Genomic DNA, 18,678 nt, shown 5'->3' on the forward strand with positions numbered 1-18,678 from the left:
AGATTTATCGAACTTGGCCTTTGCAGTGCCCTTTCCCTTGCTTGAGTTTTTGAATTTTCTGTTCCCATTGCGCTTTCTCTTGTGCTCAAAATTGGACTGTTTACCCCGAAAGGTACCATTAAACTTTTGTATATTCACGACATCCAGATGAACTTCAGGTAAAGGTTATGCCCCAACCGGACGCTGAGAGCCATTCTTAACGAGTAGCTCATCATGCTTTTCACCCTAAAGTAACATGTGAATAAGCTCGGAATAGACAGTGTAGTTATGAGCACGGTATTGTTGTTGGAGGATCCTGTCTGAAGGGAGCATGGTAGACAGAGTTTTTTCTATCTTCTCCCTCTCAGTAGGTTCCTTCTCACAAAAGGGCAGTTTAGAACATATCTTATGAACATAATGATTGTACTCACCAATGGACTTGAAATCCTAAAGGCACAGATGAGTCCAACCATGGAGTGCTTCTGGCAGGATTACTGCCTTCTGTTGTTCATACCTCGTTTTGAGAGCCAGAAACAAAGTACTAGGAGATTCCTCCTATAAATACTCATACTTGAGTTCTGGATGAATATGGTGTCTTATGATGAACAAGGCATCATAATTCCATCGTTCTCTCAGCGGCATGACTCGAGTCGGGAGAAGAGTCTCCGGGGGCTGGATTGCACGCGCTATCCCACGGGACGCAAGACTGATCTTGATGTCCATAGCCCATGAAGAGTAGTTGTGGCCATTGAGGACAAGCTCCTCAAACTCTTTGGCAGTCATCTTTGCCTACATGGGGAACCAAAGATAATCAATTTACGGACGGTAAATTAAAAACCATCATGTTGTGTAATAAGAATGCAAAAAATTGATAGTCGAGTGAAATTTGAAAATTTCTCAACCTCAATTGTGTGACATAACACATTGAAGATCACTTAGATCTCAAAGTAACGGGTTGCATGGCCATTACCTTGTGTATGCTACAATTTAAATATAAGAAATACACGTTGAAGGTAATCGCTTGTCGAGATTGACAAAGCGTAGACCTCACAGTAAGAGGGGATAGTCTGCAAATGAGCAGTAGATCCTAACTCATTACCTTGTGATTCCAAATATAATAAGGGAGAAAATATTAAAAAAATTGCAAGTTTGATACGCGAGACAAACTGATCTCAATCGCAAAAACATGTTCAAGAAATATGTGGTAAACACATGGAACATGTCATACTTCCCGGATGAAATCCGGTACTTTATTTATATTATCAAGTCATTACATAATATAAGAACACTAATAATTACACAAGTCCTGACCTAGAATAGATCTAGAACTGGAATAAATGCAAGTAACAGCCAAATTAGGTACTAAACATAGTCTAAAAACTGCAATATACAATAATTAGTACTAGACTAATAGAAGGAGAGGGGGGAAGAAAATAATCCACATGAGGTTGTGACGCCCTTGTAATCAAGCTACACTAATCACCATGATTAAGTAAATCATGTTGTTCGATAGTGCATGATCAACCTTGGAACCATACCTCATTTAGGATTCCTATGAATTTCAAAATTCATTTAATAAGTGGAATTAATATTTTATCAAATATGAAAATTTAAAATCATGGATAGGATGCAAATATACCATAAGCAATTATAACATTGTAACCCAATTCTTATAAATTGTTTTGGTGCCTCAAATAAATAAAACAATGACCAAATCAATTATTAAGATCTCTTTTAAAATTTTAGAGTACTCAAATAATTTCAAAAGGGCCCCAAACTCCTTTTGGCACTGTTAGATATTATGGTTTTCAATATTTGGCCATGTGCCATATTTTTACAAAGTGCAACTTTACTAAAAATATTTAAAGCAGAAACTGTAAAATAAAAAATAAAACACCCCATTAGGTCGGCCCAGCCACCCTCCCCCCCCCCCCCGGCCGGCCCACCTCCCCAACCACCGGCCCAGCCCCTGGCCTATATCCCCCTACCCCGTGGGAGAGCACCGCCCCCCCATCGACACCCCATCCCCACGCCTCTCCCCACCTGATCCCGAACTGGATCGGTGGTCGGCCGCCCCCGTCGCCGCTCCACTCCAGCATCGGTGCCACCACCTCGCCTCGCGTCCCCACTGCCCCCCCCCTCATCGATGTCAGCGCCGTCCAATGCCTCTCCGGCCTACTCCCTCGCCCCTACCCATGCGGCTCGAGCCGCGCCGACCCGCACCTCCTGCACCGCCCTCTTTGGCATCGGGCTGCGCGACCACCACCGGCGCCCCTCAAGACACCACGGCGATGTCCCTCGTCGGATCCGCCCGTCCCCGCAATCTTCCTCCACCCCGTTGGCCGCCCTCCACCGCCCTGCCGGCCTCCTACCACCTCGCCTCTGCCACCCCTACAGACGCAAGTGAGCCTCGGGGCTCTCCCCTCCTCCTCCTTCACCCACCCCCCGGCGAGCGCTTCAGCCTCCCTCCGATGAGCCCCCCACCCCGTTGTTGCACCCGCTGCGCTGCACTGGCCTTTCCCCCCCACGACCGGCCCTCCCCGCGTGCCCCCTCACCACCATCGCTGGCCACCACCGGCGGGTACCAACACCGGTGGCTGGCTTCAGGTCGTGCCCCCAGCGCCAGGTGGCCCTTCCCTCCCAAGTGCATTCGCCCCTGGTCGGCGCCCTGGTCGCCGGCTCGCCCCTGTGGTCGACCAGGGGCAGTGGCTCCTGCTAGATCAAATTAGTGGGGGATTAACCACCCCCACTAACCCCCACACACCGAATGACACAAGGGCCCCACACCCTCTAAACATTAAAAAAGAGATGAAATAAAAATAGTAATTTAAATAAATATTTATTTAAATTAATTAATTGACTAATGGACTTAGTTAAGGTTAATTAGAATTAATTAACCCCCTATTAAGTTTATCTGTACGACAGGTGGGCCCACCCAATTAACACTAATTAAACCTGTTAAAATTAATATGTTCTTTAACATAATCAACTAAATTAATGTGAGACTTATAGGTGGGTCCTACCCCCTAATCAGTCTGAGTTGATTAGTTCAAAACTTTATTATTGTTGTGTCAATGATAGTGGGTCCCACTGGTCAAATTGACCAGTCCAAGGCCCTCATGACTATTGATGTCAGCATGATGTCATAAACAATTATTTGAATTACAATAAATCTATTTAATTCCTAAATATTCATAAAACTTTAAAAATTAATATAAAAAATCCGTAATCCGGATGAAAATAATTTATACATAAAAGTTGATCAGAAAAGCAAGACGAATCCAGGTACGCTACCTGTTCGTCTGTCACGTGTCCCTAGCTTAGAGATTTGTCTATGACGAGTGTTGCTGCGTTAGTGCATGCCTAACTCTGCCTTTAGCCATGCCATGCTTTGTGGTGCTTTTGATTGCTCTATTATTTATTGTGTTTTCCGTATGTTACTTCCTTTCCGGTAGACCCCGAGAGCGATGATGATCCGGCGATCAACTACTTCCCAGTCGAGGATCCGCTTTTGTCTGCAGAGCAACCAGGCAAGCAAACCCCCTTGATCATTCCTATATCACCTATTTTTTCTCCCTCATGCTTGCATTAGAATTTTTCTATTGTTGTAGTTAGCTCCTATATCTGATGCATAGCCTAAGATTGATGAACTGCTACTTTCCATTACCACACTTTAAACTGCTCAGTATAGGTGGCTCAGTCATCCCCTTTGCCCCCTTAGTCCAGTTGCCCCCGCTTTATCGTCAAGTCTCAATCCTTGATCGACGAGCCAAGATCCGACACAGCACTTACACCCCCTTAGTTGTACGATGCTGCAGAGCAACTATCGGGTACCGAGGGTGACACCTCGCGAAGTACTCATGATGATATCTCTGTAGTGCAGCTAGTTGGACGTGGTTATCGAGGGTGATTCCTCCTTCACCACTCCCGACGATGAATCTGTTGTACAACCGCTCAAGTGTGAGACCCTCGAGGGTGATTAATCTAAGTCCACCTTGACGGTTACATCGTTCGGAATCCAACGAGGATGATACCTCAGATTCCCCCTGATGTTACAACCACATAGTTACTTGACCGTGTTACTCGAAACTTTGATGAATTAATGTTAGGCAGGTGGATTCCCGCGTGGATGTGTCGATTAGTTAATTAAAATGTTAATGGATTTGGGTATTTGATCTGGTTGGTCGGAGACCTTATTCGCACTAACCGTCTACGTGGGAGGAGTTATGGGTTCTCAACGTCGTGGTACCATCTGAATCTCTTCAGACGTCAGCAATGAAGCGGCGCGCGCCCGAGTGGTCTGGATTATCACTGTTCTTGTATAAGAGGTGCCAGGACTGACCTCTGGCGCCCACGCAATGTGCAGGAGCGCAATGGGCGATGGGCCTATGACCCCTGCGTGCTTAGGATTTAGACTGGCGGGCTGGCCTCTCTGTTGAGTCTAGGTGGGGCTGCGACGTGCGATGTTCTGAGGCCGGGCATGACCCAGGAAAGTGTGTCCGGCCAGAGTTTATCGAGTGTGACGGAAAACCTGGTGCACCTCTGCAGGGATGAAAATTAACTATTCGAATAGCCGTGTCCATGGTTACAGGACGACTTGGAGTTGTGCCCCGATCTTATACAACTACAACTGTTACTTAACTGGAATGTTGCTCCGGGATTGCTTCTTCGCAGGGAGTCGAGGGAGAATCTCTGGGCGTGACCTCATATTAATATTGCTACAACAATATGACTATTAATTGTGATACATGTTCTAATCTCGTCAATTGTTGCAAGACCCCCTGAAGATGCTAGTCTTTGATAGGACTAGGTCTTCTCTCTCTTTCTCGCATTGCTGCAGTCAGTCCACATATAGCCCCCTCCCTTTGATACTGATGCATACTTAGCATAGTTCTAATGTTAGTCTTGCGAGTACTTTGGATGAGTACTCACTGTTGCTTTGCTCCCCCTTTTCCCCGTGATCCGTTGCTGCGACCAGATGATGGAGCCCAGGAGATGGTGTATCCCGCCGATGACGACTGCTACCCCGACGGTGCCTGCTGCTACGTGGAGGTCGTTGAAGACCAGGAGTAGTTAGGAGGCTCCCAGGCAGGAGGCCTTGCCTCGTTTGATCGTTGTATCTTTTGTGCTAGCCTTCTCTAAGGCACCTCTTGTTTAATGTCAGTACTCAGATATTTGTTGCTTCCGCTAACTCATGTGTTTATCGAGCTTCTGTATTCTAGCCCTCGAGGCCCCTGGCTTGTAATATGAAGCTTGTATGTTTTACTTATGTCTAGAGTTGTGTTGTGATATCTTCGCGTGAGTCCTTGAGCTTGGTCGTACGCATTTGCGTGTATGATTAGGTACGATCAAATTGAGGGCGTCATAGAGGTGGCCATAGGCAACACCAGGCGCCTGGGCCTGGGCCTCCATAGCCTTTGGCCAGCCCATGACCACTCGCATCGCATAAGAGGCGATCTAGGGGACCGAGCAGTAATGGAAAAGCTCCGAAGACCAGAACTAGCACCACGACCGCTCGTTCTCCCCCTCCACCTCTCGTTCTCCACATCGACTCTCGTTCTCCGCATCGCCGGGAAGGTCGTAGAAGACCCCAGCCGCCGACGGTCGGAGTGAGGGCCGCCACCTCCCCTCACTACTCAGTGATTACCGACGCATCACGGAGGGCCCTTCCTCGTCAAAGGAAGAGGTGATGACGACGGGGTCCTCGCAAGAGGCGCCAAGGCCGAGGCCGAGGCTTGCCGAAGCCCACGAGTCGGCTCGGCGATCGAAGGCGGTGACGGCCCGCTCGAATAGGCGGCCGAAGCTTCGCTCAACGCGGCGGCTAGAGCCCGCGGTCATCTTCATCTGCGATGGGGCCAGTCCGTTGGGGCCCCGAAGCGGATGACGTCGGAGGCGCCGGTCATCGCCGAGACGAAGGCGAGTGCCTCCTCCGCAATCACCTCGGTGCACATCGACACGGGTATGTAGCCGAGCGGACGGTGACTCGGGCCGACGTCCTCTACAGCAGGTGTCGGTGTGTGCGGGGGCACCAATGCACCGGCGGGGGGAGGGGTTGGAGGCGTCTGCGGCGGCAGCCAGTGTGTTAGTGGAGGAGGGGGCGAAGGCGGGTCTCCGGCTGCGGTAGTGCCCGCATGCAGCATCGGCGCGGGAAAGGCCGGCGAGCAGCCATGGGTCAAGAACGACGGGGGCATGCGCGGCGGTGCCAAGGCCGACGGGGGTGCCCTGGGCAGCGTTCGCTACGGCGCGCTGGCCACCTGCGACATGTAGTGAGGCGGAGTCACCAGCGGCACCTCGGCCACGTCCAGCGGCAGCACGGCGGCGACGGGCAAGGAAACAACTCGACGGGTTGTCCACACTAATGAGGCGGAGGAAAAACGAGGTGAGAGGCGACATTTCACCGGCGATGAGCGCTTTTCCCCTTCTTTCTTTCTCTGTTGCTATTTTGCTCTCTGTGACAGACAGTGCTGATAACGTGTTCGCAATCAAAAATGATTGAGTCAACTTGTCGATGGTTACAGGATGCCATTTATATGTTTTGGAGAAACACGACGGTTTGGACGAGCGGCGGTTCCAGACGCGGACGCGTTTGTGCGAGAGGCAACCGCACGTCAATTGAGCAAAGGGAGATTTCCCTAATTATATTTATAATTAATCTTAACACATCCAACGAGATCTCCTATTGAACGCCCGCTCACATCCCATAGTCAAGATTTTGCTAAAGAGGCACACAAACACGCGCCCAATTAGCACGCGCCAAGCGAATGCATGAATTTCATGAGCAAAAATAGGGAAAATGCTATTCGCCGCATTCTATGACAAGGAGTCCACGCATCACACACCCTTCCGACAATATTTGGACCGGCATCTTTTTTTAGGTTTTTACCTTTGTTATCGTTTTTATGTTTTCGTTTTTTCTTCTTTCTTCTTTCTTTTGTCTTTTGTCTTTTCTTGTTTTCTGTTTCTTCTTTTTTCTAAGGTTATTTTACCATTTTTATAATAAATTCATGTTCAAAATTTGTTCTGAAAATTCAAAAAATGTTTTTGCTTTTTAGAAAAAAATATTCTAAGTTTCAAATAATTGTTTTTTAGAAAAAATATTCATAACTTCAAAAATCTTTCGGCATTCAAAAATAGAAAATAGATATTTTAAAAAATGTTCGATATTTTCAGAAAATTTCCGTTATTTTCATAAAATGTTTGGGACTTTAATAAAGTGTTCTTCTTTTCAAAAAAATATATTTTCATTTTCATTTTTCCTTTTTATGTTTTCCTATTCCTTTTGTTTGGCATTTTCTAATTTTTGTTTTGAATTGAAAAATATGTTCTCGTGTTCAAAATTTTGTTCACAATTTATATTTAAATTTTTGTTCTTCAAAATATAATCAGAAATTTCAAAAAATGTTAGTTTTCAAAAATTGTTCACAAATTTAAAATTTTAAACCAAACTACGTTTTCTGAATATTTTTGTTTGAGATTCATAGAAATGTTCAAATTTTCTAAAAATGTTCCCATTCTCCAAGTTTGTTCACAAATTCAAATTTGTTGATGAAATGTTCCTGTTCACAAAATTTTGTTATGATTTAGAAAATTGTTCCTGTTTTCAAATTTATTCTAGTTTTCAAATTAAAAATATGTTCGTGGTTTCAAATTTTCTCGAAATTTATAATTTTTCACAAATTCAAAAGTTATTCATGTTCTCGAAAACAATTTCTGCATTTGCAATTTTTTGTGTACATATTAAAAAAATCGTTTTTTATAGTATTAGTAAGAATTTAACAAAAATGTTCAGGGACTCAAGAAACTGTGTTCTCAAATTGGAAAAGTGTTGAAGGTTCGAAAAATGTTCAGGAATTTTAAAAAATGTTCGCGGTTTAAAATTTTGGTCATAAATTCAAACAAAGATCAAGATTTCAAAAAGATTTGCTTTTTGTAAAAAAATTGTGGTTAAATTTGTGTCCTTGTCCCTTAAAGATGTTCAGAAATTTTCAAATACTGTTTGTGACTCTTAATTGTTTTTGTGTAATTCAAAACTATTTAGAAATCTGTAATTTTCCAATAAAAATGTTCGTGTTTTCTAAAATGTGCTCAAACAATTGAAAAAATTGTACGCTACAATAAATACTAAAGGTCATTGCGATGTTGGCCCAATCAGTCGCGACTGCACTTGTAGTACTTCCGTAGAGATTTTTTTTGCTGTACATGGGCCGGCGACTGCACTTGTAGTACTTCCATAGAGATTTTCTTTGCTGTACATATGGGCTGGCGACTGCACTTGTAGTACTTCCATAGAGATTTTTTTGCTGTACATGGGCCGGCCAGTCGGGGAGCTCCTGCGCGAAAGTCCGACTGTTTGCCGCAACTAGAGGCGTAAACGACATGCCAAAAATAGCGCAGGAGTGGGAGCCGAACTCCGGACCTCATGCTGGATACTAGCGATGCTCGACTGAGGATGGCTAAAGGAGAATTTGAAGTACTACTAACTACAGCAACAGATCCCCTTTTTCCAGAAAGTTTCAACATTTCTTGAACAACAATGCAAACAATTTTTAAAAAATGCAAACAATATTTGAAAATCATTAACAAATTTTAGAAGTCGAATAATTGTTTTAAAACGTGAACATATTTTCTTTAAGGAAAGTGTAAAAAACAGTGAACATTTTTTGAAATTTTGAACACATTTTTTGAACTGTGAACAGTTTTTAAGAAAGTGAAATTAAAATGCACACTGAACATTTTCTTACTAAGCTGTACCACTAAACGGGAAAGCCGAAATTGGAGCTTCTGTTCAAGTTCAAGTTTCATATATCTAGCACATTTCTCCAAGTTAGAACGTCAATTTCTCTATTTAAGTACATATACGAATTAAGTGACCCCTAAGAATGAAGAATCGAGGATGACAATTTGTGATTGAAATAACACTCGGAGCAGTCTTTGAAATCATCGGCAGGGCATGAGCCACTTTTGATCATAGACTGAAAAGAATGTCAAGCCTATATTCTACAAAACTGCTTAAAGATGTATTTACATCACATTAACTTCTCTAGTCTCTCCTAACTATATCAATAGTGACATCCTTGGCCTGCTGACATCCTTCCTTCGGTATCTTGTCTGATAGTACTGTCACTGAATGAGCAGTTATCTCAACAAATTGAATAAGCAGTCAGGCCATGTGAATTATGTTCACTCAGTTTAATCGAATAGCGAGACACAGCAACGCTATGGACAATCAGGCAAGCTTTGCCTTTTCCACAACAGATGCCACCGTAGATGTTACTCTATACTCAAGTCTTCCCAATGGTGACAGACGACAAAGCTATAGGACAGTGCTACTGAAGCTTATGTTTGCATGATCAATCCAAGAAGATGCCAGTTGTCATTGTTTCGAAAGCAAACCACCTTTTCTCAGTAAAACATCATGAAGAACAGAAGAAACTGTGTGACATGTATTACTATCTAATACTCCCTCCGTTCCTAAATATAACTCTTTTAAGATATTTCACTAGGAGTCGACATACGGAGCAAAATGAGTGAATCTACACTCTAAAGTATGTCTATATACATCCGTATGTAGTCCATTAATGAAACCTCTTTAAAGACTTATATTTAGGAACGGAGGGAGTAGGACAGAGCTAGTACGAACCTCGAATTGAAAGATACAAGGGCTGGGAGAGGCATAGAACTCATAATATCGTAGTGGGTTTAAAATGACAATTTGATGCCTGACTGTAAATATAGCGAATGCATTTTTGTTTAAAATTTTGCACACAAACTGGAAAGTCAAGTAGACCCGAAAACGCCTGCTAACATTTTTATTCTCTGAAGTACATCCGTTGCTGAGGAAGAACATACGAAAACTATGCAGACTGGAGGGCGTAGCAATTTGAACACACGACAACCTGAAGAAATTATTTCGAAGAACAATTGTACAAATTAAGATGCCAGATGCAGTAATGACCTTTATATCGTGAACCATGGTGGAAAAGTAGAATTTTATCGGCAAAAAAACACAACTCAAAAATGGTCAATGAAAAATACAAACTTGCAGGAAGCATCAAAACAATGTGCTGTGCATCCTTCAAAAATGGAACTGTTATCAGGCCATGTGAAGAAATTCATCTACAAATTTTAAATTTGAGAAAATAAATTGGGTTATTTATAGTATAAAACTTACTAGGATATAAGTATATGCATAAGCGAGAATTGGCTGATCTGGATCTTGATAAACAAACATAGTTTGTGAGGGTTCAGCAATTGACTTGTACCTTCAATGAGCAATGTACTGTTGCAATCTGCAGTATGCAAATTAATCAGGTCCACCATGCAGGCAGTCTCATGGACATGGCCATCATTCACATACGTAGGATACCAAACGACCATATCCAATGGATAGTCAGTGTATGACTTTATACTGTATTGTCGGATCTGTAAGCTATTGCCAACTGCCAAACCCTGAAATATAACAGAAAGATCCTTCATATAACACAATACAACATGGATAAATCCAGAAAGAGTTGACCAAAAACCTTCAAATCGATGTAACACGACACTAGTGTAGGAATGTAATGCCGAAGATATGACTCCCAGTTATATAGAACATTTTCAACATACTTGGGTTGGGTGCTTCTTGCAGAAGGGATGTCAAAGTTGCACACAGAAAGATGGAAGGAACTTATGAGAAACACAAAAGGCCACTTTTACATCTTGATTTTAACTCACAATGGGTAACGACCATGGACTCTGCACCATTTGGCACAACGGGTAATCTAGTATTTCAAAGGCTAAGGGTTGTAGAATAAAATAGCAACATCGAATGTAAAGAACTTGTAACGACGGATCAGAAAAAGGACAGACTAGCACAACCTGTTTCCAACAACGGTGGAATCAATGCTTAATCCAACTCCATCTCATCATCCCGCGCGCTGCCTCTGCATGACCAAATCTTTATCGTTCTATCGTGTGAAACAGTCACAATCTGTTGTCCATCTCCACTGATATCCAGACTAGAAACATTTGACTCATGGCCTGACAAGCTTTTAATTGGTCTGTAATCCCGAGTTGACCACAGCGCTGCTTTAGTGTCATAGGAAGATGTCACTAAATAATAACCCTCCTGGGGTTCAAATTTCACATGTGAGATAAGACTCTTATGTGCTGGTATAGAATAAATCATTTGTCTGGTCCTCAAATCCCATATTCGACAGAAATTGTCTTCACTTGCGGTTGCAACCAGATGACCATTAGGGGAGAAGCTGACTCCTAGGACAGGCTTCACATGTCCAATGAGGGTACAGTACAATCTTCCTGATCTGAGATCCCAAACTCGAGCAGTCGCATCAAACCCACAAGATGCAGCTAAAGAACCGTCAGGGTGAAAGCTAAGATCATATACACTTCTGCTATGCCCCTCCTGGAGTAGAAGTTCAGTTCCAGTATTGATGTCCCATAATCTCCAGGTCTTGTCAAAGCTAGCTGTGCCAAGGTACTTTCCAGATGGATGAAAAGCAAGGCGAGCAAGACGATCCAGGTGACCATCAAAGGACATTAGAAGTGACCCATGGCTGTTCCACAATTTGGCAGTTCTATCAGCTGAGGCTGTCGCTAAGCAGTTATCGACTGGAGAGAAGGCAACATCAGTTGCGCGTTCTGTATGACCTTTCAGGGTTGCAATTTTGGTTATCTGCGGCATGCTCCATACTTTGACGATTCCGCTCCAGGAACTTGTGGCGAGCATCGAGGCGTCGCGGGAGAAGGAGCAGCCGGTGAGCGGGCGGTCATCTCCAATCTCGCTGCACTCAAGCACGAAGTCCGCCGCCTGCTTCACAACAAGTCCGGCCTCTGCCTCGGGGTCCTCGTCGGGGTCGGCGAGTCGTCGCTTGGCCCTCTCGACCCTGGCCTTGGCGCGGGGCAGCGAGTACATGGCGATGTCAACGCGCGCCTGGAGCAGTTGGTTGGTCCCCTCGGTGAAGAACGGGTACTTGATCTGCTCCTCCGTGTCCTCCTCGTCGTCGCCCGGGGCTCCCTGTTCGTCCTCCTGCGCGCGGAGGAGGCGGTCGAACTGGCCCTCGGCCTCGAGGCGGGCCATGAGTGCGCGTAGCCGGTCGCGGCGCTCCATCGCGCCCTCGCCGAAGAGCGTGATGGGCTCGCCGAGACGGCGGAGGCGCGCGCGCACGGCGGAGTCGTTGGTGGGCACGGCCATGGCGTAGGCGCGCCGGCGCTGCAGGAGCTCCTGTACGGCGCGCTCGTGGCGCTCCCGCGCGGCGCGGTGGTCGTCGGAGACCTCGTAGTCGACCTCCTCCTCGTCTCCGCCTCCGGCTGCGGCGGATGTGGAGGCGGGGGCGCGGGGTGAGACGGGGACGGGGGCGATGGGTGGGGGGACGGGGAGGGGGGCCATGGGAGGGGTGATGGCAGGGGGTAGGGGCCTGGGGTTCTCCATTAGACGCTAGGCGGGGTTTGGGAACCAGGACTAGGGTTTGGAGCTGGAGGCGGCGATGGGAGGTGGCGAGCTGCGCAAGACCAAGCTTATGGACGAAGCTGACTCGCTCGCCCCTAAGGGTCTGCTTGGTTGGTCGTTTTGGGCCTAAATACATTTGTAAAACTAGCAAAAGGACCCGTGCGTTAAAACGAAAGAAAAACAATTATAATCTTTAATGGTGCTGATCATATTATATCTTTAAAATTTTAGAACATTTTTTAAAATGCATGAACATTTTTTGAATTAGCAAACATTTTTTCAATTACACTCAAAAAATAACACACAAACTTTTTTTCAAAATCCTGGACATTTATTGTTTTCACCAACATTGTTCTCAAAATTATGAACATTTTTCTGAATATGCGAATATTTTTACAAAAATCCTGAGCATTTTTTGAATTCATAAACATTTTATATTTTCTTCAAACTTTTATTTCAAAATTCCCAGTTTTATAAATTGCAAAAGTTTTTCAAAGTTTTAAATTATTTAAACTAAAAAATGGAACAGAAAAATGAAAATAAAATATGAGACTAAAAACAGAGGCACGAACTGTTTTTAAGATTTTTACACGAACTTTTGTTTAAAATCGTTTACTTTTTTATTTTATGGACATTTTCTCAAAGTTTAAACATTTTATATATACAAACATTTTTTTAAACTCCTGAGTAGTTTTTGAATTCTAAAAAAATGTTTTTTTGAATATTTTATTTCAAAATTCTCAGTTTTTTAAAATTGAGAAAAGTTGTTTGAAGTTCTAAATTATTTAAAGTAGAAAAACAAAATGGAACTGAAAATAAAAATAAAAAAACTAAACTAAAAAAACAGACGCCCACGCATGGGCCGGCCAAAACAGGTGTGCTGCATCTTTTTCCAACGCCCAGACCGTAATATAGGAGGTGCCTACATGGGCCCGCCCAGTCCGGATATTTTCCTGTTTGAAACGTTTTTTTATGACTTATAGGTGGCATTGGTGGGTAATTTTAGTCAACTTTAAGGACAATTTGGATGACGTACGGAATAAGCACTATTTTCTTTATTAGTAGGTAAAGATTTTAAAATTGAGAAAAGTTGTTTGAAGTTCTAAATTATTTAAAGTAGAAAAACAAAATGGAACTGAAAAAAAAAACTAAACTAAAAAAACAGACGCCCACGCATGGGGCGGCCAAAACAGGTGTGCTGCATCTTTTTCCAACACCCAGACCGTAATATAGGAGGTGCCTACATGGGCCGGCCCAGCCCGGATATTTTCCTGTTTGAAACGTTTTTTATGACTTATAGGTGGCATTGGTGGGTAATTTTAGTCAACTTTAAGGACAATTTGGATGACGTACGGAAGAAGCACTATTTGCTTTATTAGTAGGTAAAGATAAAGATATACACATGTAAAAAAGATACAGATGGGCTGCTTGGTTGTTCGTTTTTGGGTCGTAAGATTTACACTGGTATTGGAGTTTACACCTGTAACAGGCCCGTATTCGATACAGACCAGGTCCCGTCGTTTTTCTCCACACCCCGTCGTTTTTCCTCTCGCTGGAAACCTAGATCGGATCGAGGAGGGTGCGCCGCCCGGGGCGCCAGCGCCAGTGTCCGCGAGGCGCGACGAAGCAACGACGAGACGAGGCGAGGCGCGATGACAAGGAGGATTCGCTCCTGACCTCGACGAAGACTCGCTCACAACGACGGCAACTCCCTCCTCCTCCACGGCCTACTCCAACCGCGACGGCAACTCCCTCCTCCACGGCCTACTCCAACCGCGACGGTGACTCCAACCGCGACGACGACTCCCTCCTCCTCCACGGCCTACTTTCCTCCATCGAAGGTATGTTCCTTCCTGCTCACCAGCATGATATGTGGGGATGGCAGAGGTTGACAGGCTCTGCCTGCTCACGGGCGAGCTGGGCGTCACATGGAATCATTGCCGACATTATCATCCGCAAGAAGCGTGAAGATGCTTGTTCTTGATGGCTGTTCCAGCTTTTCATACAGAGAAAGCCTCGTCACGGGCAGACATTATCATCGTATCCAAGTTTTTCTCTATATCCGATACAGACCATGTTGCACTGAAAGGAGCTCCTCCAAAACTTGAAAATTTTAGCTTCGATGGTTATGGCCCACCAGATAATTGGACACATTCCATACACCTGCCACAATAGGAATTGCGCCTCATCTTGGGGCTGCTATCATTGTTGTCATTTCTGATGTGGCCTGTAGTGCTCTTCTTGTAGTAGAACCTGGGCACCTGTGGCCTCTGCGAAAGGTTGCATCCAAATATTGTGCTCACCTGAAACAGATGCACTCACACAAAAACAGTAGAGCCAGTCGCAGTGCCGAATAGCCCATCCAGAAGGGTACCAATTCCCTGAATGCACACGTTTGACAGTCAATTATTATGCATTGTAAAGTTTCATTTATTTTCAGAAAAGCTCAGCGGTGATTATGGAGTAGTTGTACAACCATAAAAAATTCCCCAAGAATGGCTAGTGATGATATTATAGATTGAACCTGCTACTAGTAAATTGCTGACAATCTGAATACTAGTGTGCTATTAGGATCGGTCTAGGTTTCAGGTTCTGAATACTAGTGTGCTATTAAAGTACAAATATAAGAATCTGAATACTAGTGTGCTAATAACAATCATAGTTCCTTGTTCATAGTTCCTTGTTAGTATTCAGGTTCAGTCATTTGGCAAGGAACTAATGTGCTAGTGATCCTTTTATTTCCATAACATAGATTATATACACTGTTGTATTTACTTTGAAGGAGAGTTGAGGTATTTATTTTGTAATCTCTTCTCGCTAGATAATGGATACGAGTAACCATGATGATGGATATGAGTCATGTACTGATTTTGAAGAGGAGGAGGAGGAGATGATGTTTCTTGTATTCCCAACATTATATTGTATATCTTCTAGGAGATAAAAAATTCCAATGAACACATCCATTCTTACGGGAGCTAAGTACATCCGAGAAATATTGGATGGCCACCCTCAACGGTGCCTTGATATTCTTAGGATGGAATCCCACATCTTCCAAGCTCTATGCGACCATCTTAGATCTAGAAAACTTCTACGAAATTCAAAAGGAGTCAGCGTTGAAGAGCAACTAGGGATGTTTATGTACATGCTTTCCAGGAATGCGAGTTATCGTACGCTGACTGATAGATTTCAGCACAGTTCGGAAACGGTGCATAGACATATCAATGGATGCTTCAACACTATGAGTTCATTGGCGTTTGACTTTATCAAGCATGGTTCGCTAGATACTCATTGGAAAATATCAACAAATCCCCAGTTTTGGCCTTTCTTTGAGGTACACGCCATCCCTTGATATGTACTTTAGGAATTTATATCATCCCTTAGTATCACATATAGTGACCATAACTTGTTTAATGCAGAACTGCATAGGGGCAATAGAAGGGACTCATGTTCCCATGACCATAGCATCCAATGAGGCTGCTCCATACAGGAATAGAAAGGGGACCCTCTCCCAAAATGTGATGGTCGCCTATGACTTCGATCTCAACTTTGTTTATGTGTCAGCTGGTTGGGAGGGGTCTGCCTCAGATGCTGGAGTACTGAAATCTGCCATTCAATCTGGTTTTCATGTACCTCCAGGCAAGTACTATTTGGTTGACGGAGGCTACGCAAATACGCCATAGTTTCTAGCTCCGTACCGTGGAGTCGGTTATCATCTACAAGATTTTGGTAGAAGTGGTCCTCGTCCAAAGAATCCGAAAGAACTTTTCAGTCTAAGGCATGCCCGCCTACGGAACCATATAGAGCGCACGATTGGTGTCTAGAAAATGTGATTTCCTATTTTAAAAGTTGGCACACATTACCCAATTGATACTCAAGTCAAAATTCCTATGGCGGCAGCAGTATTTCACAACATAATCCGGAGTCATAGAGGTGATGAACAATGGCTAGATACACAACAAATGCAGATTGATCCTCTTTTATTTGTCACTCTTCCTGATGGAGATGACAAACCTCGACATGTGACTACATCCTCAAGCAATCAAAGGGACCTTGGTAATTCCATGAGAGATAAAATTGCCAACAGGATGTGGACGGACTATCAAAAAATTCTAAGAGAAAGATCGTCACGGAGATCTGTTGGCTAATGAATTTAGTTTTTATTTCTATCAAAGTAATTTATTGTAATGATGTGGAATTTGAGATATAATATGACATTTTAGTTATGTTATTAGGATTTTTACTTGATGTGATTTTGCATTTTCAGATTCTTACTTGATGTGATTTTGCATTTTCAGATTCTTATATTTCTTAACGTTTGAGTTATGTTGCTTGATGTTGATTTATTGCTAATCTTAGCGCAGGCTGAGCTTCTCTTTGTTCGTGTTTTGGGAGCATCTGGGTAATGTGGTTGAGATCCTTTGCAGTATCGTATGGGTCCTGAGCATCTGGGTATGTTGTTAAAAGTGCACTATGTGTTGCTGAAATTTTGCTGTTGTTGAAAGTTTGTACTTTTGAAAGTTTTGGCTATGGCAGCCAGTTTACAAGGGTGGGAGAAAAACAACAATCCAAGCGGAGGTTGGGAAGCGGAATGCAAATACATTCCTTGACATGTATTTTGGTTGTAGGCTAGTGTAATACAAGTGTAAAATGTTACAAGGGTAGCAAAAAAACAACGTTCCAAACGCAGCCTAAATCTTGTATGGTTTAGTAGCACGGTCAAATTTACGTCTATTTTTATATAATAGAAAAGGTTTAAGACGTGTTGCATTTACTCTTAACAGCTAAGTAGTATATGAACGCGTAGTGTGAATGTTGTTTTTCAACACATCTCACAGTCAATTAATAACCACCTAGGTTTCAGAGAATTTCAAAACACATCTTCTAAACCGTAAGGGAGGTAGTACTACTTTTATATGCACGCGTAGTATGAATGTTATTTTTTAGCTCATCTTACATTTAATTAATATCCACCTAGATTTTAGAGTATTTTCAAACACGCCTTCTAAACCCTGACGGAGGAAGTATATCAGGATGTATATCGTCTGTGTTTAACACTTCATACACATTTATAGTACATTCCATACTTGCTAATACATGGTCTACTTTATTACAGTTCCTACTAGCAAAACTAAAATTAAACTGATCAAAATTTCGCTACAGGAACACTTTCAGCTCCGCCAGTGCCGTGCAGACCACTCATCGATCTCTCTCCTTTTTCTCTACACCTTGTTTTAAGGTTAGTTCTTTTGCTGGCTTCTAGAATAAGTTGGAATAAGTTACCCCCTACCCAGGCTATTCTAAAAGCTCAATCAAATTTATTTATTTACAAGTCTACTAATTAAAATTTGACTTGTAGACTTCTAAAAAAATATTTTTGTTTGGGCTTTTAGAATAAGCTGGGTAAGGGGCAGCTTATTCTAGAAGCTCAAAAAAGCCACCAAAAGAACTGGCCCTTAGTAACATGGAGTCAATTTCAAAACGGATAATAGTGATCCCTCTAGACACGCATTTGGGCACCATTAACAATGGCCAATATTTCAGCATGAAGAGGATTAGTTAGATCCTCAAGCCTTCCTGCTCCACATGTCTGAACAGCTCCGTTATGATCTCAGATAACAGCATCCCAACCAGTATTTGTTTTAGCATGAAAGGCGCCATCAAATATCATCTTTAGCGCTCCGTGCTGAGGCGGTTTCCACGGATCTTAACATGTTTTCTTGATCTTCTTTTCCTTCATGAAAGCTGCTTGGCAATATTCATTAGTTTGCTTAATAACAGTGTAATATATATCATCATTATTTCGCACCCCACCTTCTTCTATGATATTATTCCTTTCATTCCACCACTGCCACAAAAGTACTACACCTTGATTTCTTCTTCTTCTTCTTCTAGCTTGAGGACTCCGTTTATAAAATCAGCAACAGATTGTTAGTTCCCAACTTCTTTCTTATGTTCTCCAATCCTAGCATCTCCCATATTTGGGTCACTCTTTTACATTTGAGAAAGAGGTGGCCACCATCTTCAAATGTGCGCTTACAGATAAGACAATCCTTCTCTGCTTCAATTCCTCATTTTCTCAAATTATTGCTCAAAGCCAAGGAATTGTGGCCTAATCTCCATATGAAGTGCTTTAAGTGATTTGGACATCCTATTCTCCATACCTTTCTCCAATTTACTTTATGTTCCGCATTCTACCTTGACGGTCCTGCTATCCCTCTTTGGCTTCTCCTCTGTTCTTCCTCCACATA

The 18,678-nt window shown here is 43.2% G+C and overlaps 1 protein-coding gene across 2 annotated transcripts; it reads right to left on the reverse strand.

Annotated features, from left to right (window-relative positions):
• Positions 1 to 368: 368 nt before the first annotated feature.
• Positions 369 to 12,427, reverse strand: LOC123425403 (U4/U6 small nuclear ribonucleoprotein PRP4-like protein). 2 transcript variants are annotated; one of them, XR_006621821.1, is made up of 3 exons: positions 10,840 to 12,427; positions 10,242 to 10,428; positions 369 to 768 (listed from the first exon to the last, which is right to left on the reverse strand). XR_006621821.1 is itself a non-coding variant. In XM_045109097.1 (2 exons), exon 1 carries the CDS (start codon positions 12,410 to 12,412, stop codon positions 10,868 to 10,870), a length of 1,545 nt encoding a protein of 514 aa, XP_044965032.1. In that variant the 5' UTR covers positions 12,413 to 12,427; the 3' UTR covers positions 9,923 to 10,428; positions 10,840 to 10,867. The 2 variants fall into 2 exon arrangements, 1 of the variants encoding a protein (XP_044965032.1); XM_045109097.1 differs by lacking the exon at positions 369 to 768 and having other exon boundaries at positions 9,923 to 10,428.
• Positions 12,428 to 18,678: the final 6,251 nt, after the last annotated feature.

This window comes from Hordeum vulgare, chromosome 2H (genome assembly GCF_904849725.1).
Source record: "Hordeum vulgare subsp. vulgare chromosome 2H, MorexV3_pseudomolecules_assembly, whole genome shotgun sequence".
NCBI lineage: Eukaryota > Viridiplantae > Streptophyta > Magnoliopsida > Poales > Poaceae > Hordeum > Hordeum vulgare.